Below are 24,403 nucleotides of genomic sequence, written 5' to 3'. Positions count from 1 at the left end.
GCCCGTAAAATTTTCGCAGCTTTCTGCAGCTCATTTCAATTTCGCTATCAGTCTAAACAGCCGCCTTCTACATTGCCAAATTTGCATCGCAACAATGAGCCGTTATCACCACCGTATCGCGTAAGAGCGGGCGCACGGCGGGCGCAGAGAAAGGCGATACTCGCCGCGGAGCAAGCGAGTCCTTGTCGTGACGTCACTTCTGCCCGACTGCAGCGCCGCCAGTGTTCCTTTTCGGTGCTCCATGGCCTGCCATGTCTGGCATGTGCCAGAGCGATGCCAAGCGACGCCTCGCCGGCGCCTTTCCCTTTCTCTACTGTGTGCTGAAACGCGTCCACCGTGGGTCTCATGTTGTCACCATTTCGTCCCGTTGTGTTGTGATGATCGTTTCCGAGTTGATCAGCGATGTCAGTCATGTGTGCGTGTTTTGTGCTGGCAGCTTGACTGAGTTCTCGACGCTGCACGTGAACGGCGCCTTGCGACGGTGAAAGATTGATTGATTGATTGATATGTGGGGTTTAACGTCCCAAAACTAGCATATGATTATGAGAGACGCCGTAGTGGAGGGCTCCGGAAATTTCGACCACCTGGGGTTCTTTAACGTGCACCCAAATCTGAGCACACGGGCCTACAACATTTCCGCCTCCATCGGAAATGCAGCCGCCGCAGCCGGGATTCGAACCCGCGACCTGCGGGTCAGTAGCCGAGTACCTTAGCCACTAGACCACCGCGACGGGGCTGCGACGGTGAAAGAACTTTCCGTACCGCGAGCGCCTTCGTTTCGTTGTGTTCTCGGGCCTCGAGCGAGCATCGCCGCGACAAGATGCGCGCTGCGTGCTCGGCACAGTCCGGAACCCGAATGGTGAGTAATTCCGTTTTCATTGTGCTCGTCACTCGGGCGCCTTTAATAGGCACGCTCAAATACCCATGTAACGTTAACGTGTGAAAGCGCATGCCTTCAAACATACGAGAATAGGCTGCTGTCGCTGACACGCGTGTAGTATTGTGAACAATACGAGTGCGAACACGCGAGCACGTGGCGAATAGCCTCGAACCCTACATCGGCCGATTCGCAGCGGCCGTTGTCGGAAGCAAAGTGGAAAGAGCGGCACTCTTCTGGTATCCGTTGACACTCTCGCTTATAGGCACTGTTCCTGCAAAACGGCGGCTTATTACACGTTAGTGGCTGCCAGTGCTGATATGGACTCGCATAACGCGCACGGTAGCTGCTGAGATATCGGCTGTGACGTAGGCTGCCGTAATGCCATGCCTGTATTTTATGGATAGGCGTTGTTAGATGCGCATTTTGGTGCACGTCTTTCACTTACTTTGTTTTTCGTGCACTTTTTTTTCGTGTTATCGTCACTATAGATGCAGATTGCACGCAATAGTCTGCCGTTTTCCCGCAATACTAGCGAAGCGCGAGTGCCAACAGCCAGTTGAAGAGCACCCCTCTTTTCCCGTCTGATTTCGGCAGCACCATCCGCGTATCACGTTATCTTGGTTTTGATGCTACCTTGCCACACGCTCGCGAATCGAGTAAGCCAAATTGCTCACAGCACACGCACGTGCAAGAGCTGAAGATTTCGAGAGCTTAATTCAGACAGTCTCGTCACGTTGGTATGCGCGAAGTCTCGGTGAGTCCAATACTTCGTGCAACACTTCTGTGGCTCGTCAGTGATCTTGCACTCAAGTTTCTGTTTGAGGTAATGGACGAATACAACAGAACGCTCCACAAAGTTACCGGCTATATGCACCGTCCTTCCTGATGTATGGAATTCCATCTTATCCAACTGTACTGAAAACAAACAGTGGAAGACGCGTTGAAATCTGTTGTTGATAAATCTATCGCCTACCACAATAAGAACAAAGTAATCTATGATAAGAAATTGCTTCCAATTGAGTTCCATGTCGATGACTTCGTCCTAGACCCCAAGGTATCCCAACTATGGCAAACTGAGTTCCGTCATGAAAGGTTCCTAGGTATTCTACGCAGTCTCATCAGTGAACTATGAGATCAACCATCAACCGCTCTGTGTTGCCCTTAGGCATAAACTCGGATATTGTTAATGTTAGCAAACTACGATGTTATTTTGTACCTTCTGAACTGAGACTTTCTCGAGGTGAGGGGGAAGAGTGTAACCCATGAAGAAGGCGATGGTAGGAGAAGCTGACGAAGAAGAGGTGTGGGTGAATTCGAATAAGTGGATGGCATCTGAGCCAAGACGTATCTCTGTTCTCTAACGTCCTGATATATATATATATATATATATATATATATATATATATATATATATATATATATATATATATATATATATATATATATATATATATATATATATATATATATATATATATATATATATATATATATATATATATATATATATCGCATCAAACGCGTTATTCGAAGGTCGTAGGTTCGATTCCTGCTCACGGCTGGTTATTTTTTCATCCACTTTTCTTTCTTCTTATTTACATTCCATTGGTTCTAATAACTTCCCCTGTACATTCCTTGGCATTACTGTCTGTTATATCTCATTAATATTGTGTTAAAACACGGAAAAACGAGCCCTTAGGTATACACTTCTTTCCCTTATTTCATTGAACGAGGGTCTCGTACTGGCAGACTTGGTGTGCTTAGGTTGTATAAGAGGGACAATTAATCAGCTGCCCGCTCATAATAAGTTCACGTGCTACGTGACGCCAAACATGCGCATAAGAGTGTTTTCACCCTCGTCGTTTGGCTTGTAGATGGCGCTGACTGTCACTCCTACTTCTAAATTCACATATAAACCCAAGAAAAGTGGATGGAGGGAAGGCCGCTGTGGTAGCTCAGTGGTTAGAGCATCGAACGCGTTATTCGAAGGTCGTAGGTTTGATTCCTGCTCACGGCTGGTTATTTTTCATCCACTTTTCTTTCTTATTTACATTCCATTGGTTCTAATAACTTCCCCTGTACATTCCTTGGCATTACTGTCTGTTATATCTCATTAATATTGTGTTAAAACACGGAAAAACTAGCCCTTAGGTATACACTTCTTTCCCTTATTATATATATATATATATATATATATATATATATATATATATATATATATATATATATATATATATATATATATATATATATATATATATATATATATATATATATATATATATTTGCAGAAAGAATCACAAAGAGAATGTTTAGTATATAATGACTATGGTTTATTTTACATGAATGAAAGAGTAGTCTTCGTTGCGCCTACAATTTTCATACAGAGGTAAATTATCTCCCGACATTACGCAATATTTTCGCTGGTGCCATTAGTTTTGTACATGATTTCAATATGTACCGGCAGTCATTCGCGCAGTACGAAGGATACAAAAATATTCGACCTCCTATGCACAATATTATTTGAAACGACGTTCAAGCTACACATAACAATCAAACACTTTTAATGCTCAAACCAACGCTGTTCGCTTGCATCATCACAATAGGTTGCGTGCACATCTGTATTCATCTCTTGTGTGTGGCATACAGGATATATGATACTTGTTTTACCACCAAGGTACTCTACAAAACAGACTCGCGGTTGTCACACTGAACATGGAACATCACACACACTCAAAACAAGACGATAAAAACGACAGAAGTCCTTTTTAAAAGCGATATCATGTGAATTGAATTCCTTACCTACACGCTTTTATCTCTAATCAATGTGTTACGTACAAGCCTATTGCTCGCTATAATGACTTCATAAGTGCGCCGTCGCTCAGTGAATTACACTGCCAACTGCTTACTCTCAAGACTTTGATGCTGCAATGGAAAACGCATTGTAACACGCCACGACGCACATAGAGAAGTATCCTGGCAAAACTAAACTCGCCTTTAATTCCAGAATGTATTTGTTTATTATGAGACTGTATTTGGAACAAGGAAAAAAGCCAGGTAAGGCTTAAGAATTAAGAGCGCTTCTTTGGTGGATTTGTTCGAATGCGGTAATCGCAAGAAGTGAAAAAAGAACAACTATAATGCGGCATATTAAAATCACACGCTCGGCAATATTTGATCGGATGTATCAGTGTGTCCATGCAGTATACTGGCTTAATTATGACATGACTGATTTCAAAGGCCAATTTAGTTGCTTGGAGATGAATTGACCTGATACGGAAGACGCCATTGATAATACACCGAAAAAGATCGAGTAAAAAGGGAGTCTTCTTGTCACACAACAATAATCTCTCTTGCGTTATCACCGCGCGCCCGGAACTGCGTGTTATCAGCGTGACATATGTTTCTTTACAGGAAAGTGGCCAGCGCCGAGTTTTCAAGAAAGGAAGCGCAAGCAATGCGGATGGTGATTATTGTTTTGAGAACAGGTCGGGGGACTTTTGGCCAGTTTGAGTCTAGTGAGTGCGGTTGAAGAAAATTAACGTGAGCGTGAGTCTGAGTGCGTCCGGCTCAGGAAAATTTTGGCGAGTTTAGTCCTAAGCACAAAATATACTCGTGGGTCAATGAGAGAGCTCCACAATTCTTGCCGACCTAAGGCTGTGGGACAAAAAGACACATTCTTTATTACTCGATTTTTTTAAGAGTTTAATTCTTTGGGTCTTTCCTTTTAAAACCACGATGCTATAATGAGAGAGGTGCAGGGTTCCGTAAACTTTGATAACACAGGACTTTTTAACGTGTATTTATAAACCTAAGAACACGGGGCTGTAAGATTTTGCCTCCATCGTTGGTGTGACCGGCGCAACCATGGTCGAATCCGCGTTTTTCGGTACGGAAAACCTAAGTCAATTGGTTAAGTGTGTAGCGCCGCCAAGTTTCTTAAAGACACACACTTAATCTCTCTTCAGAAGCATCCAGCTTCATTTTCACGAACGATTCTCACATTAATCATATTAGTCAAGGACCATATACGCATGGTACGTAGCTTCGCCCTTTAGTATGTTACACATACCTCATTTCGTCTCTCATTGCGTTGTCGTTCATGGGTAGGCCAGACATTTTCTTTCCCAATGACACATACTCTCCATCCGGTATTATTAACGTATATTTCGCGCCATTTCTCCGTATTGCAACAGTGTTAGTACGAATTCTGAGTAAGCGCGAGAGTATTAAAGCGATATATCTTGCCTTTATTTTGTTGGCCTCCGCTTAGACTAACGCGAGAAGATTCTACTTGAATCAGCATTGTTATTCCTCGCAGATAGGAATAATTGGACAGACCTCGATAAACAAGAAACGTTTCCAAAAAAAAAAATTGATTATAATGTTGAAGCAATGTAGATATACAGCACAGACTGACTCATCCAATTACAAAATGTTATAAACACAACAGCAGCGATGCAATGCTTAACAGTTATATATACAGCTTAACAGGTATAAAACAAGACTGCTCGGAACATATATAAACTCTTTTTTCTTCATGAAAGACACAACCTGCTCAAGTTAAGCGATTTAGCAAGCCCCTTGTACTTACTTAAATGTGCTTATTACGAACCGTGTCACCGAGAAAAAGCAGTCACGAGAAGCCACTCTTTCGGTCTGAGGCTTCCGGAAGGGGCCCGAATATTAGCGAAAATTACATAGACCCCAACTATAGATCTTACTACATTCAATACCTTCGAAGTGAACATTCAAGAACACCAGTGATTCAAAAGGGACGTCCAGAGAGCCGATGTTTTGACATGAGAACTTGCCTTGAGCAGTTGTTTTCACGGAAACACTGATTCCATATGTGCAGATCAAAAGATTATGCCCTAAAGGCCACTGAGCCCCCATCGCACACGCAAACATCATCCTTGAAGTTCGTGTGCGCTGCGCCAGGGTGCGCTACGTGAGGGGCTCATTAAGTGCTCGTTCCAAGCTGTTAATGTATCGTTAAAACGCTCACTTGGGTGCGAATAAATTTGTTACTATTATTGATCATAAGCGTATCTGTGAAATCACCATCGAACCCACCATCTCAAAGGCCTCAGGATCTGAGTTTCACCAATCATGAACCACTGCGGATCACTTAAAGTCACCAGAATATCTGTAAAATATTACTTTGAGAACTCTAAGTGCGTCCTTGATGCAATGGCACATGACCCAATAGCGATATGTCGTGCACTGTGGGCTCCATGATCACAACTTCTAGTCCGAAGGTTGACTTCAGGTCCGGCGGACTGTAGAGTTCTTTGTCTCTTGAGATTCGGCCCACAGAATCGAAAGAAAAAGCGCATACACATCGCGTGGCCATTCTTCTCTGGGATCTCTTGAGCCTTGAGTGGTGGTGCTATCCGAAGGGTTTGTTAGGACCTTGATCAGCACTGTAAGGACGTCTTGAGCCACTGTATGAGGAGAAGAGTGGAGACAACCCTTTATCAAGAGGCCCAAGTGTACTTGCTTCATTGCCTTGTCGCTACGAAGCCAGCATGAAAACATTGAATATGATCAACACGTTTTACGTCGGGCGTTACTAATACAATTCTTTGTTTGTTGTGCCATTTTCTCGCGCTTCGAAAAATGTAGGTGGCTTCATCTTTCTTTTCAGAATTGGAATGGAAAAAGTTTTATGGGGAAGCTGCAGATTGGTGACCTAACATATTGATTGTATAGTTGGTATGATTGCATAGTTGGAATGCAGCATTGTAAAAAAGCAGAAAATGAAAATGGGGCACTGGGCCAACTTAAATAAATACCGGGCAAGTTAAATAAATAAAAAAATGTTTCTGTTCCCACACTCAAGGAAGCATATAAGCGTAATTAATATTGGAAGTAGGGAGACACTTCATCTTAGTACTTTTTCGTCCTTCATCTTACGGCCACAGTTGCTTTGAAATGTGAAGGAACGCGACATGTGACTATCTTTTTTAAGGTAATGTTAAACCCTTGCAGGTCTTTCTTACCTCTGCAAGTGTCATCTTGACAAAGCCATTTTGAAGAGGATCTTTCTTCTCAAACGTTGCTACAAAATAAAATAAAAATAAAAAAAGAGAAACAGTTAAATAATTTTTAATCATTTTAGGTTATATCACTTTATCATGTCAATGTTGTATATAAAGCAGAAAACATTTTCACCCATATTAAATGTATTAGTCTGAAAAGTTGTGTTAAAAGAGAATAAATAGGAACAACATGCACCTATTATAAAGCTAGTAATACAACAGCTGCAGCGTTGTACAAGAGAAATATTATTGATACCCGTTACTTGCAATAAAAAACCACGAGCTATCGTTTAAGCACAAAGTTGAGTGGCGTGAATGACATCAACAATATTGGGGTCATGAGCGCGTTGCCTCCGTGGTTTTAGAAGAACTTGATAGGTTTCGACCAGCGAAGCAGCCGGGTACCTACCGAAGGCAACGGACAGGTGAAGAATGCAGGAGACGAAGTCCCCGAACCTCAGCGTGCCGTCTTTCCTCATGTACCTCAGCATCAGCATCGAGAGAATATCCGTGTTGAGCTGAAAACCTGCGGAAATGAAATGGCACATCTCCTCGTCTTTAGAGGACATTATATAGTAAAACCTAATCATGGTCCACGTATACCAAAACCTTGAAGATAACATGAAGCTGACAACGTTGAAAAATGTAATATAAGCTGAGTGGGTTGCTGCAAACCCTTGGAGTATTCGACGTAACGATGAAGAATGTCTACGTTCATCTAAACAGTTACTAACCTACATCCACAATGGCATCGCGCAGTTTCTCGGCCCTCAGAATTCCTGCCGTGCCACGTGTGTGCTTCTTGAAAGTGCTCTGCCAGTACTTCAGACTGCACATGAAGTTCTTATACTCCTGGTACCGAAGCCTTCCCAAACCGGTTGTCTGATAAGTAAGGCGTCAAGGACAAGAGCGTACCTGGTTAGATGCTGCTCATGAAAATGTTTCGGCCAAAAGAAGCCTTATTTTCTATTCGGCGTCAATTGCAGCCGTTGCAACATTTTGAACCATTTCTGGATCATTAAATGCTTCATTTTGTGCTCGTCTTCGTCATGAAAAAAAAAAGGAGCACGCGATTCTTGTAAGCACATTTAATACCTGTGTGTGACATTATGCATCCTCACAATACATATACACAACACAAATAAATTTAGCGTTTCGAAAGTAAACTGGCTTTGAAAAATCAAAGGATACATCGAGCGCCATGACGACTTGCCGGCAAACCTCCAATGTTGCGCAGCTCTTGACATAATCTGAAAAGGCAGAAAAACATGTAGCGAAGAATGAGAAGTAGCGTTATCAAGCGGTGCTAATACAACACAGAATATAGCGAAAGTTTTGATTGATTGATTGATATGTGGGGCTTAACGTCCCAAAACCACCATACGATTATAAGAGACGCCGTAGTGGAGGGCTCCGGAAATTTCGACCACCTGGGGTTCTTTAACGTGCACCCAAATCTGAACACACGGGCCTACAACATTTCCGCCTCCATCGGAAATGCAGCCGCCGCAGCCGGGATTCGATCCCGCGACTTGCGGGTCCGCAACCGAGTACCTTAGCCGCGAGAACACCGCGGCGGAGCATAGCGAAAGTGTGCTCTACACTTTTCACTTTTATTCTATTTACCGTTGGAGATGGCGCTTGAATTTTACACTAACCCAGAACGAGTAATATCATATAATGGTGTTCGACTAGATATCTGGCCTCCGACCTAAAATAAATTTATTCGTATATTAGAATGAATTTCAGCATGCAGTTGTATTGGGGTTAATGAAAAATTAAAATGTCTGAAATTATAGAACGATTCTTTCCAATAATTTAGTATATCGCGCATGTTTTATACCCGCATACGTTGTGAAGTTTTTTATGGTATCGCGCAGTATCTACAAAGCTCGCCGTAGGTATATGATTGATCCAATTGGCAATACTGGATCACTTCGAACAATTTCTGGAAGTGTGCATGATTCACGGCGAGAATAATCTGCGCATATAACCTTTAGTTATATGCGGTATAAACATAACGAAAGCGCTGGAATCGAAGCAGGTACGAATGGCACGGGGAAAGAAAACACGTCACGCGCACTTCGTGACTTACGCACGTTTCTCTTTTTCGAATACGCAGCGCGGCTTTTAAGTGTGAATACACTTTATAAGCGACCCCAAACCATCCACCGCTGTCGGCGGCGTCCGCAGTCTTCTCTCTATCTTTAAAAGAAAGAGGACTTGGCGGGCCGCAGCGCGACGCTCTACCGAATAAGTCACGGACGCGACGCTGATATCGGTGTCAGTAACGCGCCTTATACCCCCTCCCCCTTCGCTCGCTGCAGCTGCGCGCGCACCCCTCTCTCTCGCGCGCCCGCCTTCTCTCTCAGTCTCCCGTCGAGAGCGGGTCGTGAGGGGGAGTAAAGTTAAAATCCGTTGGCATTCGCCAGTGAGTTAACGTAAACTCCCCCGTGTGATCAAATTGCGATTCCCAGGAACCACTACACCATAAAGGCACCATTGTGTGATTAATAAATATAATAGTGCGAATTAATGAATACCCCTCATAGCATCACCCCGTGTATTCGCACTTAACCATGTTCACCCTCGGGGAAATGCTTGGGAGTTTTTTTAGTGCGATCGCGTGCGCACGCATGGACGAATCGCGGCCTCCCGCAGTGGCCCCTCTAGCGCGCCATGCTCAAATCAGCCAATGGCTGATGCAATGGCTCTGACGTGTGTATTTTGAGCTTGTAGCGTCATTTGTCGAGAGAAGAGAAAGCAATTTTTATCTGACTTTGATAATTTATTGTGAATTCCATGCCACGTGCTGCGCTATAATATTTGGCTCGCGTGTTGTCGGGAGCCTCTATACCGATCGGAAGCATTTTCTGACCATGCTCAAAAAGTGTTGCGAGGCCCCTTAAAGTATATCGTATAACGTTCTGAATATTTTTTTGATGTGTACATCTATATATAAGATCTTTTTACTCGGATATAAATAACACACTCTCTCATAGGGATCCCTTCCTAAATTCTGAGTTCCGGACTATAAAAATTACATGCACTGTCTTAATAAACTTTTCCATGAATAATATATTGGCCAACCTACCGGTGGACGGACGGACAAGCAGATTAATTAATTAATTATTTAATAAATATGCTATGAATACCGCACACCAAATTAATTGTATGCGCGACCGTGAAAGTTTTCGCGAATGCATTTCGTGAAAACTTATTTCGCGATTCGTACTGACTGAAAAGTATAGGCACACCATTCGGGAGACAGGCTTCCAGCAACTCCTGCAATTCGAAGCAGTTGACCGAAGAGTGCTCGTCCGCAACTTGTAGGAAGACAGCCTCGTACGAGCTGATCTTGCTGTCGAACGAAGGCGGAGCCTGCACGATTGACGCATATATAGCAACAGTGTTAGAAAGAAAGTCTATGTAGTTGCCAACGTGAGCTAAAGTATAGCCAACGAATGCAGCACGCTCGTATAGTTTAGGCATGTACAGTGGCGGTCGAAACTTTTGCGGACCGCGGGTAAAGCGAGCTAGAGTAGCACTGTGGCGCCTATACTGATGGTTGCCTGCGAAGCTCGAGAGCGCGCTACCTTTTTTTACCTGCCAGCCTGCTCGTTCACTCTCTTCAGTAGTGCGCGACTCGGAAAGCTAGAATCAGCACAGAGTGCCACTCCTGCGATCGTTACGAAGACACAGATTCATGATACCGCGACGAAAAGACTTAATTTTTACTGGCAGTGCTCTGTGTGTACCACTATCTGCGTCTTGGTTAGTCTCTTGCTTCGTTGGTTAGTCTGTACCATTTTGCATACATCTGAATCCGGTATCTGCGCTTGGGATCAAAACCACGTCTACTATGTCAACAGCTGACCACATTGTTGAGTCATGCGTGGTGATCCGGGATCGGCAGTGTTCGCCTCCCAGTTCGCCTCCCAGGGATCGCCTCCCAGTTCGAGCAGCGTGCGGGAACTATTTGAAAATATTTTTTTGTGACTTTTTGCTAGATCATGGTGGACGCGCCGTAACATTGCGAAAAAAGCGGATTATCTGAGGTATAGTAGCAAAGGATAAGTAATAGGCGAGTCGCTCTGTCTCTGGTCATAGTGACCTGAAGGTCAAACGTAATAACGTCACTTTTAAAATCGCCTCACGTCGAAAGTCTTGTGGAACGCACTCATATATATATATATATATATATATATATATATATATATATATATATATATATATATATATATATATATATATATATATATATATATATATATATATATATATATATATATATATATATATATATATATATATATATTGTGAGACGACGTCAGGTACGAAGGAGCGACCGTTTTATTGTCAACCCAGACGCGCGAGCCAGCAACCGAACAAGCAGCGAGCCGCTCCGATGATGATGATCACGGTGCTTTGTATGCGCAGGTGAAAGTGAAAATGATGAGCAACACAATCAGCGCTCACACTATTTCCCCCCTACACGAAAGCGGTCTGCAAGACGTTCATTTAGTAAGTGTATGAGCGCTGGATATAAGGTTTCAGGCGAGACACATGGACGATCTCGGTCCCGCGACGACGGCGATCAGAAGCCGAAGTAACCGGCGCGACGCGATAATTTACGGCCGATGTTCGTTCAAGCACGGTGTAAGGACCCAGGTATCTGTGAATGAATTTTTCACAGAGGCCGGGTGTGCGAACAGGTGTCCAGAGGAGCACTTCGTCGCCTGGGTAGAATGACACAACTCGACGTGTCGCATCACAACGAACTTTTCGCTGGGCCTGAATGGTAGAGGTGTTGGCGCGGGCGATTGTGCGGCAGTGGTTGACACGGGCAGCGAATTCTTCCGGAAGGGACGCAGATGGGACAGAAGGCGTGGACAAAAAGCTGGTGTCTAGAACAAAAGATGGTGCACGGCCATACACAAGAAAAAACGGGCTGTAACTTGTAGTGCGTTGTATGGCAGTGTTATAGGCAAACGTGACGAAAGGTAGTATTGTGTCCCAGTTCTTGTGATCGGGTTGGACATACATAGAGATCATGTCTGACAAAGTTCTATGAAAACGCTCAGTAAGACCATTGGTTTGCGGATGATATGCCGAGGTGGTCTTATGGATTGTGTCAGAGGCCTGTAAAACTTCAGCGAGCACACGAGAAAGAAATGTCTTGCCACGGTCACTCAGGAGAACACGAGGGGCGCCGTGGCGCAGGATAATGGCACGCAGAACAAAGTCGGCTACTTCGCTGGCAGCTCCAGTAGGAAGAGCTGCCGTCTCAGCGTAGCGAGTAAGATGGTCTACGGCAGTAACAATCCAGCGGTGACCGGCGGCGGTAAGCGGAAGGGGTCCGTATAAGTCTATGCCGACGAACTCGAAGGGAGCGGATGGGCACGGGAGAGGCTGTAGAGGGCCGGCGGGAAGAGATGTCGAACGTTTTCGGTGCTGACATGATGAACAGGAAGTGACGTACCTGGAAACACTAGTGGAGAGGCCAGGCCAGAAGCAGCGAGTCTTAATGCGATCGTAGGTTTTATGAAAACCCAAGTGGCCAGCCGTCGGGTCGTCATGAAAGGCTTCTAAGACTTGGAGTCGAAGTGAGCGAGGTATGACCGGGACCCATCGGCTACCGAGAGGATGGTAAGTTTGTCGAAGTAGCGTTCCGTCATGAAGTTTGAAACGCGTGAGTTGTCGTCGCAAGCGGCTGTTGGGAGCACGAGATGAGCCGGTGAGCCGATCGATGATTGTACGGCAGTATGTGTCTGCACGTTGGAGCGAGGTGAGGTCTGCGGATTGAAGGAAGTCATCCGGTGCAGTGGGCTCGATGGGACTAAGACTGGTCATCTGCGTGGTCTCTTGGCTGGGAGGTGCTGCGCAGCAGGTAGATGCGTCATGATTTTGCAACAGCGGACAGCGTGACAAAGCGTCGGCATCTTGGTGTTTGCGGCCCGACCGGTATGTGACACTGTAGTCATACTCCTGCAGTCGGAGCACCCAACGACCGAGGCGTCCTGACAAGTTTTTTAATGATGACAACCAACAGAGCGCATGATGATCCGTGACGATCGTGAAGCGGCGGCCATACAAATAGGGGCGAAATTTTTGCACGGACCATACGATAGCGAGACATTCCTGTTCAGTGATGCTGTAATTGCGTTCCGCTGGGGAGAGAGTACGGCTCGCGTAAGCCACGACTTGCTCTTGTGAAGCCTGGTCACGCTGCAGCAGAACAGCGCCGATTCCGTGCCCACTTGCGTCAGTGTGTAATATAGTAGGGGCTGTGGGATCAAAATGGCGAAGAACTGGCCCTGACGTGAGGCATCGCTTCAGGGTCTGGAAAGCAGCTTCACAGTCATCTGTCCAAAGAAATGATGCACTTGTGGTCAGGAGTTTGTGAAGAGGAGCCGCGATAGTGGCAAAATCACGGACAAAACGGCGGAAGTAAGAGGCTAAGCCGAGGAAGCTGCGAAGGTCTTTGAGCGTGGTGGGCTTAGGAAAGTGCAGCACAGCGGCCACTTTGTCGGGATCAGGTTCGATGCCAAGCTTGCTGACAACGTGGCCTAACACTTTGATGCTGCGGCTCGCAAACCGACACTTCTTGGTATTTAGCTGGAGACCGGCTTTGGCTAGACATGTGAGCACCTCGTCTAGACGTTCTAGGTGTTGCGAGAAGCTGGATGAAAAGATGACGATGTCATCCAGGTAACAAAGACAGGTCTTCCATTTTAGGCCACGCAGCACCGTATCGATCATCCGCTCAAATGTGGCTGGGGCATTGCAGAGCCCAAAAGGCATCACATTGAATTCGAAGAGACCATCAGGAGTAGCAAACGCTGTCTTCTCTTTATCAGACTCATGCATCGGGATCTGCCAATACCCAGATCGTAGGTCGAGACTTGAGAAATATTCTGCACCCTGTAAGGTGTCAAGTGCATCGTCAATTCGAGGCATAGGATATACATCCTTGCGCGTAATTTTGTTTAGTGCCCTGTAATCAACGCAAAATCGCACTGATCCGTCCCTTTTCTTAACTAGGACAACAGGAGAAGACCAAGGGCTTGTGGAAGGTCTTATAACGTTGCGTGCGAGCATGTCATTGACTTGTTCCTCGATGACCTTGCGTTCTGAAGACGACACGCGGTAAGGGCGACGGCGGATAATACGAGAACCGTCTGTGGCGATGTGATGAGAGGTCACCGTAGTTTGACCTAAGCCATCCGAACAAACGTCAAAACAAGTCTTGTGTTTTGTTAAAAGGGCCATTAAGTCATTAGTTTGCGTTGGAGTGAGATATGGACTCAAAGTGGCTTTAAGCGCATTAGATGAGCCTCCTGGTGGCGTACACTTAGCGACTGACGGCGGAGACGATACAGTGACGACACATACCGGTGCTATGTCGATAAGGCTGGCAACAGTGGACCCCTCTGGCAGTAGTTGTGGCTCTGTTGTCGTGTTGTAGGCGGTGAGACTGGCATGACCACGCGAAAACCGCACTAGACAACATGCGATGGCGATTCCTCGGAAAATGCAGCGCTGATCGGGGACAACCACTGCGTCACCGTCAATGGTATCGCTGGATCTAATGGTGAGGATACGTTCTTGGGCCGGGGGCAGTACAAAGTCTGCAGCTGCAACAAGGTGAGGCGACGAAAAATCGTAAGCACTAGAATTTTCAGTGTCCGTAATGCGAATAACGGGCGGACCACACGAAATGACAGCGGAAGCGGCTGACAGGAAGTCCCAGCCCAATATAATCGGATGAGCACATGAAGAAAGCACAGCCAATTGTATATGGTGACGAATTCCGTCGATCAGAACACGAACAGTGCATTGTCCAATAGGGTAAATTCTATTTTCATTAGCACCACATAACACCGGACCAACATATGGAGTTTGCACTTTTCGTAGACGATGACATAGTTCGCGATCAATGACCGAAATGGCTGCTCCAGTGTCCACGAGTGCGTCAACCGAAATGCCTTCTACACAAACAGTTAGTAAATTTGCAGGGCGCGCAGGAGGAATTGGGACAATTCGACGACAGGCAGTTTCTCCTCCAAAAACTGCAGCTGCTAGTTTTCCGAGTGGCTGTCGAGGGGCATCAGGGCAGAACGTAAAGGCGAAGTAGTACGGCGGAAGGGCGATGGTGAACGACGGCGGGGTGAGCGGGAAGAACGAGGTTCACCGTGGGACAAAGGAGGCGAAGGCGAACGTCGTGACGAGGGAATGTAGGTTCCTGGAACGTAGGGGTCAGACCTCGCAGCCCGGTCACTCTCGTACGAAGAATAACCTCGTCGTTCATCTTGCTGGCGCCGACGGCAAAAGCGGGAGATATGTCCTCTTATGCCACAGTAGTAACAGACGGGGCGCGTAGGGCGCCAGGCAGGGAAGTGTGGTTGTGGTGGTGCCTTGGCTGCCATCGCAGCCAAATGGTCGTATACGACGTCCGTAGTTACAGGTGGAGTAGGTGGAGGAGGCCGTGACACGACTTCGGCATACGTAGGCACATGTAAGGGCACAGGAGGCGGGGCACGTGCGACGCTCGTCATCGACGCCAATTCGTCCTTTATAATTTCCCGCAGGTTAGGAGGGGGTGAGCGGGCAGGTGAAGTCGGTGCGCTGGCAGGAACAAGGCTGTGAAGTTCCTCTCTCACTATGGTGCGAATTAGAGCTCGCAGCTCATGCTCGCCAGTAAGACGAGTGTCATAGGAGGCGTGTGGAAGGCGCATTGAGTAAAGTGCGTCCAGGCGCTGGCAGGTGGTAATAATGTCCTGAACTGTTGTCGGGCTCTGCATGACAAGAGCATTAAAGGCGACGGAGTTGATGCCTTTCATTACTTGCCGAATACGATCGGCCTCCGGCATGTCCTTTTGGGCGCGGCGGCAGAGGGCCAGAACGTCTTCAATGTACGATGTGTACGATTCGTCAGGCCCCTGGATGCGGGTAGCGAGCTTCTGTTTAGCTACCTCAGAGCGTCCTGTAGAAGTGCCGAATATTTGACGCAGCTGCACCGTGAATGCTGACCAATCAGGAAAGTCGCGTTCGTGGTTATGATACCACGTCTTAGCAACCTCCTTCAGATAAAAGGGTACATAGCGCAGCTTATGTGCTTCATCCCAGTAATTGCAAGCACTGGTACGGTCGTAACTGTCCAGCCATTCTTCTACGTCCTCACCGCGAAGGCCAGAAAACACTGGGGGGTCTCGTTGCGAGGTACTCACGGTGTGGTGAGGCCCAGCAGGCTGAGCGGGTGGTGCGAAGAAGGCGGTAGGGGGTGGGTCGTTTTGCGCCATCACTGTTGGCAAGCACAGCCGTCGACCTGATCGGAGCTCCAGGGGTGACCGGTAGTGCACGAGGACTTGGGAATCACAGCACCTCCACCACTTGTGAGACGACGTCAGGTACGAAGGAGCGACCGTTTTATTGTCAACCCAGACGCGCGAGCCAGCAACCGAACAAGCAGCGAGCCGCTCCGATGATGATGATCACGGTGCTTTGTATGCGCAGGTGAAAGTGAAAATGATGAGCAACACAATCAGCGCTCACAATATTTATATGCGATGTTTACCAGACCACCATAACATTTAACATTTTTCTCAAGTGGTATGCCTCGAATCAAGTGTGGGTTTCGGCATCATAGGAGTGTTGAAAATTGCACACATATCCCGCTTGGTAGAAGGTAAACAACCTGAAGACACTGTGCCGACAAAAGTAAATGTTTAAAAAACACAGAAGAAAGACGTTTCGGCTCCCACACGGGAGTATTGTTCACGAATGTGTTCATTTCACTTGTGAACAAGGCTCCCGTGTGGGGAACCGAAACGTATTTTTCTGTGTGTTTTAAAACGTCTATTTTGCTCGGTGCAGTCTCTTCATGTTTTTTACCTTCAATTATGTATCAATCACCCCGACCAGACGCGCTTCCATCAAGCTTTAAAACTTCACATATTCCGCTATATTCAAGGTGTCGGTTCTACCTCAGTGGTCATATGAAGTTAAAATACGAGCGCCTAATGCAGATAAGCAATCAGCTGCCACTCACAAAAATTTACGAAGCATACTCTTCGAGTGCTTTTCACGCATTAAAGACATGCAAAAGCTAAACGTGATGATCCTCCTTACCTTCATTATCGCTGGCTTTACCGTGCTCGGCTGATTGTCGATGAGCCTACGACGAGCGGAGAAATAAATAATTGTAAGCGATACAGTGCGTCAGCTAAAGTGAAGAAAACCAAGTGACACGTAGTTTTCTTTTATGTTTAATTCAGGAAGGTTCAAATGGGGAGGGGGTGGGGGTGGCTGACAGATATAATTCTGCTATAAATTCAGCCGCATACACTCACTTTAGCTTTGTCGGTTTTCCCGAGAACACCCGCAGCGTGAAAGAAGCTTCTTGGCCCAATTCGAAAGTGGTCGGGAGCAGTACGTAGCCTCCTTGCTCCATGACACACCTGACGGACACCTGTGAGCATACGAGAAACGCGGGGTGCTTGTAAAAGCGTTCACACCATAGTATATGCGATGCTGCCTTTACAGGGTGTAGGCAATTAATGCACTGTATAAGGCGTACATGTGCATGAGCTTGTTGTTTATAAGTCTACACATCATACGTACATACATTATACAATGGCGCGTATGCACGAACAGTCAGTCACATTACTTGAGGGAGCACGAGACACAAGAAAAAGCTGACTATTGCCACCACTTGGACAGGCAGCGTTGAATTTAAATGTTCAGCGTGTTCTTGAAGGGCCCTGATGACATGTACTGCGAAGTTAGACCGCAACTACAATTATCAATTGCCGGGAAACTCAAAAAAATTGCTCAGACCTATTGGTTTCTAAGTTTTGGCGCTGACTATATACACACGCGTCGTACACCGTGCTAACTTGTTGAAAATCAACAAGTATTTATGTGCATTAACCATCAAGGCAGCTGCACGCCACATAGAAGGAATTTTTCACACTGAGAGGCACTGAGAGGCATTCCGAAATGGAGCACTAACAATGATGGCCACCGGCAAAACCACCATAGACGCTGTCAGTTTTGTACTTTGTCTGTGACACAGATTCGCAAGAAAACCGACATGACTCCTGTGTTAGTTGTGCAGATGGTGTTTTGACATTTTTATACAAGGCACACTGTATCGACGAAGACATGTATACAGATCGCTCTTGCACTAAAGAAGCGTCCGCCCCTGCGGTATCTATGTACAAGAACTTAAAAAGAATAGATTGTATAAGTTATCGCACTAGTCTTCGTTAATAATATTGGAATTAGTGGCTGTTTTCAAAGTGGTTAAGTTTATCTGCGACAATTATAAAACGTGGCACTGGATATATATGTACGGATAGCAAACCAGCCCTCCAAATACTAAACGCCAGACCCACCTCCAAAAGTGGTGAAATAGCTCAGTGTATTTGCATAACTGTGAAATATGCCTCAACACAGGATCACGTTAACGTATTTCAATGGGTACCTGGTCATATTAGAATAAATGGCAATGAAAACTCAGACAAACTCGTAAAAATAAATCACCGACGATTATGATACTGCCTAATGGAAATTCTGAGCGCGATTTCATGTTCAAGGCCAATTGTGTTCGAAGTGTTGGCTTTCCGCTAGATGTCGACTATGCCACAAATCATAATTTTTGTGAAGTAGGACAGCACGCTCTAGGCCGTATTTCTGCCTAAAAGCGAGGTTCTCGCTACACACCCGTAAGTTACCATGTGCACTTAGTTGACGCTGCACGTGACTGATGACGATCAAACATTTCGACTCAGTACTTTGCAGCTCGTCGGATGTAATAAACCACACAATTGTTGCGCAATCTGCAATGTGTGATGACTGGTTGTTATTTTACTCTCACGCCAGGCTACATTCCATAGGTTAACGCGATTCACTGCCCGACATGACGCCTGCATAGGGTATTTTTGAAAATGAGTTCAAAGCACTGGCGTCGCCTAAATAAGCGCTTTTGAAGAACAGCTACATGTTGCTAAATACGGAATGGTGTGTCAGTTCATACACCGTGGGAAGCACCAGAAATTGTTCCCGCGGACTCTTTATTGCCATGTCAGCTGGTGCAAACGAACTGTACACCACCAGATATACTAAATTATGTCTATACGTGATATCCTCTTTCACTTAACTCTTCCTTGTTTATTTTTTAACTGTTCGTTTTTTATTTTGGGTAACGCTTTTTTTATTACTTCAGAGCTTATGGAACTGAAGTATCCTAACCTCCGACGTATACAGTATGCACCACAACCTCTCCTCAACAAGCTGCTTAAAACAGCACACAACAAAGCCTCGTGACAGATTCATGGCACTTGTTCTTAGATGAGTTTCAATGTAACGAAAATTGCGGATCTTAACTTACACAAACACCGCAGCACATTTTAAACCTTAGACGTTGTCAGATATTCGCACTGAGAAAAAAAGAAGCAGTAGTTTGAATGAATGAATGAATGAATGAATGAATGAATGAATGAATGAATGAATGAATGAATGAATGAATGAATGAATGAATGCATGTCAGTACCTGCTTGCAGTTACTGTACTGGGAACTGAGTAGTGACTTGTTCTTCTTGAAGAAGGCTTTGTCGAGGGCTTCGTTCGGTGGCTTCGGCGTCTGCGCAGTTAACAAAGAGAAGGATGGTGCTTGAAGAAAACATGCAATATTTCTGCGATCTCTGTACTGCAAGATTTTTTGTCGGACAGTGATCGTAATGTTTCTTCTTATTTTTTGGTAGACTAGAACAGAAATAGAACTTTACCGCTCCCGTATACGATCCATAACTCCACATACATTACGGTGGGGCCAGAATCAATTCACTCGTCAATCAACGAGGAGATTTCTTTGTTTAACATGTACCGGATTAAAAAAAACACACAATTGGCGCCGAATCCAAAAATTGACAGTCTCTCTATTTTAACGTTGCTTCGCGCATTCAACGCCGATGCACGTCTATGTCGCATTGAGGAGAGACAAAGCAGGAAGAATAAATGAGGGGGAAATTGGGGGAATGCGCCAGAGCCAGAAATACGCCGCACTAACCTGGTAAATAGTGAATCCCATCACTTTCGGCTCAATGACGGCATCTTGACTTAAAGAAATGACTACTTCTTCCGACTCGGACAGGATCAACTGGAACTGAGGATTGATGTGAAAAGTGTCTGGAATAAAAAAGGTATAGATACGCTGATCAGTTCGCGAAGAAAGTCAGAACAAGTACAACTAAAGAAGCCTCAATGTAACAGCATAAAATACAAATATAATTCACGATATTCAAGTATTTGAAAGAGCTAAACAATGTTTCATTGCTAGCGAAATATATCTGAACATCCAAGAGTGATCAGCCTTACCTATGAACATAAACGACGATCATCTTGGCTGCTACAATGACGGAGCCAAATACATCGAAGAAAATTGAGATTTCGGCGTGCCACGCAATTTTCCGCGGCTGCTCGCGACATCATGCACATTTCACAGGCAGAGCAGCCAACTAAAGAATGAATGAATCACCTTTATTTAATAAAGTCTGGCAGTTTTCACCGGGCGAGATGGGGGAAGAGGGGATTAACCTCTGTCCCTTCCCACTGTCCGTCGATTATGATTATGACCATGATTATAAAATTTAGAGCCACCTTTGACACGTATACAGCGCACTATCGTTTCTTCCGATTATTTATCCATCTTTTAACATAAATGAATGAGAGATAATCTTTTCTGAGGCTGATTCTGGCCGAATTGAGCAGCCACGGCGGAGTCTGTTAGATTAATTCGTACTTTGCACGGAGGCTCCTTTATACGTTCGCTGAGACCGTGCTTATAAACCGGTCTAAAATTGTCTCTCAGTCAGTCCTTGGAGGGGAGAGGAGGCAACGCGTAGTCTTACCGGTGTTGTTGCGGCACCCTCCGGCTGTGACGCCCTTTTGCCAGTGTCCTTTCCAGACCTTCATCTGCCAGGGCGTCTTGTCGCGCAGGCTGAGCTCGTCGCGACTAGTCTCGCTGTCCAGGTGCACCACTTCGAGAGAGGTGAACGTCTTCATGAAGTCCTGGTACGACATCCTGCCGCGGAGAAGAACGGCAGATAACCGTCAGTCCGCGGTTCTACTATCGCGCCGAATCAGGTTGAGCGGTACATTTAGGAATTCCAAAGTGGCAGGGATAACAGGTAGACTCGCTAGTTTATTCGAATCACCATCATCAGCCTGACTACGCCCACTGCAGAACAAATGCCTCGCCCATGTTCCGCCACTCAACTCGGTCCTGTGCTTGCTGCTGCCGCTTTATGCCCGCAAACTTCCTAATATCATCTGCCCACCTAACTTGTCTCCCCCTAGCTCCCCCTAGCTCATGTCTCCATGTCTCCCCCTAGCTCATGTCTCCCCCTAGCTCGCTTGCCTTCTCTGTGAATCTAGTCAGTTACCTATAATGACCAGCGGTTACCCTACCTACGTGCTACATGCCCGGTCCATATCAATTTCTTCCTCTCGATTTCGACTATGATATCCTTAACCCCGGCTTGTTCTCTGATCCACTCTGCTCTTTTCTTGTTTCTTAAGGTTACGCCTATCATTTTTACTTTCCGTCGCTCGCTGCGTCGTCCTCAACTTAATCTGAACCCTCTTTGTAAGCCTCCATGTTTCTGCTCCGTAGGTAAGTACCGGCAAGATTCAGTTGTTGTATACCTTGCTCTCGAGGGATAGTGGCAATTTACTAGTCATGATTTGAGAATGCTTGCCAAACAAACTACAGCACCCGAACTGCATAGCGAGACAAGCACACGTGCATGGTTAATATCTTTATTCTTTATTCTTTATTCAAAAAAAAAAACCCTTACAGGCCCCAGAACAGGACATTGGGTAAGGGGGGGAGGAATCGGAATGGTACAGACAGGTAACGAACAGTTTACAGGCAGGATCAGTGCAAGAACAACGAAAAACTATATATATATATATATATATATATATATATATATATATATATATATATATATATATATATATATATATATATATATATATAAATGAAATCACATTTTAGGCTATACAGGGCGAGGTAAATTTGAGGGAATACAGCACTTGTTTATATGAACATGGCGACAGAGGATACATTTTAAAATAAAAGACAAGGGGAATATAAATCACCGTTACGCATTGCACTCAGAATACAGAAACAGGGTCACATGGTGAACAGAGTGAGTAGCTGACGGCGAAATGTATCGGGATTAGATATGGAGGCTATGCAATCAGGGAGGTCATTCCAAAGACGAACGGCCCGAGGCAGTGGTGATGAATTGAATGCATTAGTTGACCCGTATACAATGTATTATAGGGCAAGGGGAGACAAGGATATAATATAAATACAAAAACAAAAGAAGGAAAAAACAAAAGCGTGGCAAACTAAATATATTCATTTAAATGAAAACAGCAAACAAAATAAATAAGGCTTCTTGTATCCCATCGCATAATCCGATGTGGTTAGAGCCCATTACAGATAACGTCCGGATCACTGAAATCACTCGCATACAACTCTCCATTGAGATGCACCTAAAAGCGGAGGGCAATGCAGCCACCACCACGGTATAAATGAGGTTGTCTAAACTGCTTGTACTCACCAAAACTCTCCTTCCGCAGGGCTCTTGTAGTTTAGTCTTTCTTGCTCCTCCGGCGGAACCTTGTCCCACTCCAAGGAGCTGGGGCCAGGACAATTCGAGTTGTGTTATTATAACCACTGATTTCTTTTCAGTTTACTCTGATGACTTTACGTTGCGTTTACTACTTTCTCCTTTCTAGATATCGTGACGTTTTTGTTTGAAGTTACGTGCACGTGCGTTCAGTCAACCGTTTTCCGATCCCCTCTCCATGATTACGTTCTGCTCCGTCCTGTCAATTAACTTTTTGCTCTGTGAAGCAGTATAGCTAATCATTTTACATCAATATCACTGTTTTTTTTTCAATAACTAACATGCGGTTTTGAGCGAAGTGGAAATATAAAGCACGGAATCACAAAATATTCAGCTGCAGTACAACAGCTTACGTCATATGTATTGCTATTAAAAAAGTGGCTAACAAGTGTTAAGTTATCTTGTATTGTCACTTCACTGTTTTCAGCAATTGTCGTTACATGAAAATTAACTTTTGTTCTTTAGGCAAACGTCCCTTGAATGTTTGCTGTACAGATAATTTTCCAGACCAGCATATTCGTCCATTTTTATAAGCATTTAGTTTCCTCTAAATATTGCCTTCCCAGCAAAAATGTTGCTTTGCGTAGCTAGAGCTTATATATTAATTTATTTGACATCAGTGAACTCAGGAATGTTTACGTTATATACATTTACGCACTGATAACGCTGATAATCGTAACTGACTCACATACCAAGGATGCAACTGCCCTTATGTTCCTCATTTTTGATACTGTGAACATATAATTTTTTCCAACGCTTGCTTTAACTTTTTTTTCTTTTAACCATTTAAACATTGTTATGTTAGCGTTCCCGGCTATTTCTGTAATATGAATGTAATATATAATTACTCTAACCTTTTAATCTCGTACTTTTTTTTTAATCGCCAAGTACCGGCACAGCGAGGTTTTTTATTTCTCTAACGAGCCTGTGAATTTCATTGTCTTATACCTCCAGCATGTAAAATGCGAACGTAAATGTTTTGGAAGTCTTATTCTATGTCACTTTTCATGCATGCCACGTTCCGTGTACTTTTACAAAGACCAACTTATATTTAAAAATAGACACACGTAAATAAAAAAAAAGTCTGTTACGTCAGAGAAGTGGCGTGAGTGGTGACGACCATAAGCTGATGAATGGTACATGGAAATTAGTTCATAATGAACATTTAATACAATAGCTTGAAATTCTTCGAAATATATTGCATTTGTCTAGCACAAGAACTGCTACACTATGCGTTTCTGCATACCCCAGATGCTCATGTACTTACTCTAACGACCAACTGCCGATGTAGTCAGCGCCTACTCCGAAAGGATTCCTCAACTTCACGAGCTGCACTTGTTCGCCTCCTGCTGTGGTCACCTGCAAAATGGCGTCACGCGGGATGACTCGTCAATGCATGCATCTAATAGAATGTTTAAAACAAAAAATAGTACCTGGCACAAACAAGATGACCCAATAATAGCGGACGTACTCACTATGCACGCATACTCATTGATTCGAATGAAATAGGAAAGGACCACATCAGATGTTTTAAGTATACCTCCGGCTCGCCAAGTAAGCTGAAGAATAACCTATTAAAATAGAGGTACGAAGTGAAATTTCAATCATTCTTTCAACACGTGTAAACTGTTTGCAGTATAAACACTGCAACTGGAATGAAACATCGTCTTTGCGATAAGTTTATACGCAGGAATGATGAAAACAAGAATTTACGAAGTGGGGTAGTTATAAAGCTCAAGAGAACATTATTAAAACTTCAAGTTACACAATTT

The 24,403-nt window shown here is 44.8% G+C and overlaps 1 protein-coding gene across 1 annotated transcript in view; it reads right to left on the bottom strand.

Annotated features, from left to right (window-relative positions):
• Positions 1-3,191: 3,191 nt before the first annotated feature.
• Positions 3,192-24,403, bottom strand: part of CalpC (calpain C) — a 96,705-nt gene continuing 75,493 nt past the window's right edge. Inside the window, exons 7-19 of the mRNA XM_075893400.1 lie at positions 23,899-23,990; positions 22,563-22,640; positions 20,838-21,010; positions 19,997-20,115; positions 19,481-19,570; positions 17,277-17,395; positions 17,056-17,101; positions 10,182-10,305; positions 8,116-8,174; positions 7,659-7,806; positions 7,334-7,450; positions 6,886-6,944; positions 3,192-6,327 (exon numbers count right to left, since the gene is read on the bottom strand). Of these exons, the coding sequence (XP_075749515.1) occupies positions 6,301-6,327; positions 6,886-6,944; positions 7,334-7,450; positions 7,659-7,806; positions 8,116-8,174; positions 10,182-10,305; positions 17,056-17,101; positions 17,277-17,395; positions 19,481-19,570; positions 19,997-20,115; positions 20,838-21,010; positions 22,563-22,640; positions 23,899-23,990 (1,251 nt within the window). The 3' untranslated portion in view covers positions 3,192-6,300. The remainder of the gene's footprint in view (positions 6,328-6,885; positions 6,945-7,333; positions 7,451-7,658; positions 7,807-8,115; positions 8,175-10,181; positions 10,306-17,055; positions 17,102-17,276; positions 17,396-19,480; positions 19,571-19,996; positions 20,116-20,837; positions 21,011-22,562; positions 22,641-23,898; positions 23,991-24,403) is intronic.

Source organism: Rhipicephalus microplus, chromosome 1 (assembly GCF_043290135.1).
Source record: "Rhipicephalus microplus isolate Deutch F79 chromosome 1, USDA_Rmic, whole genome shotgun sequence".
NCBI classification, from domain to species: Eukaryota; Metazoa; Arthropoda; class Arachnida; order Ixodida; family Ixodidae; genus Rhipicephalus; species Rhipicephalus microplus.
Note: the sequence above shows the minus strand (reverse complement) of the source record. Positions and strands in the feature narration are given on the sequence as shown.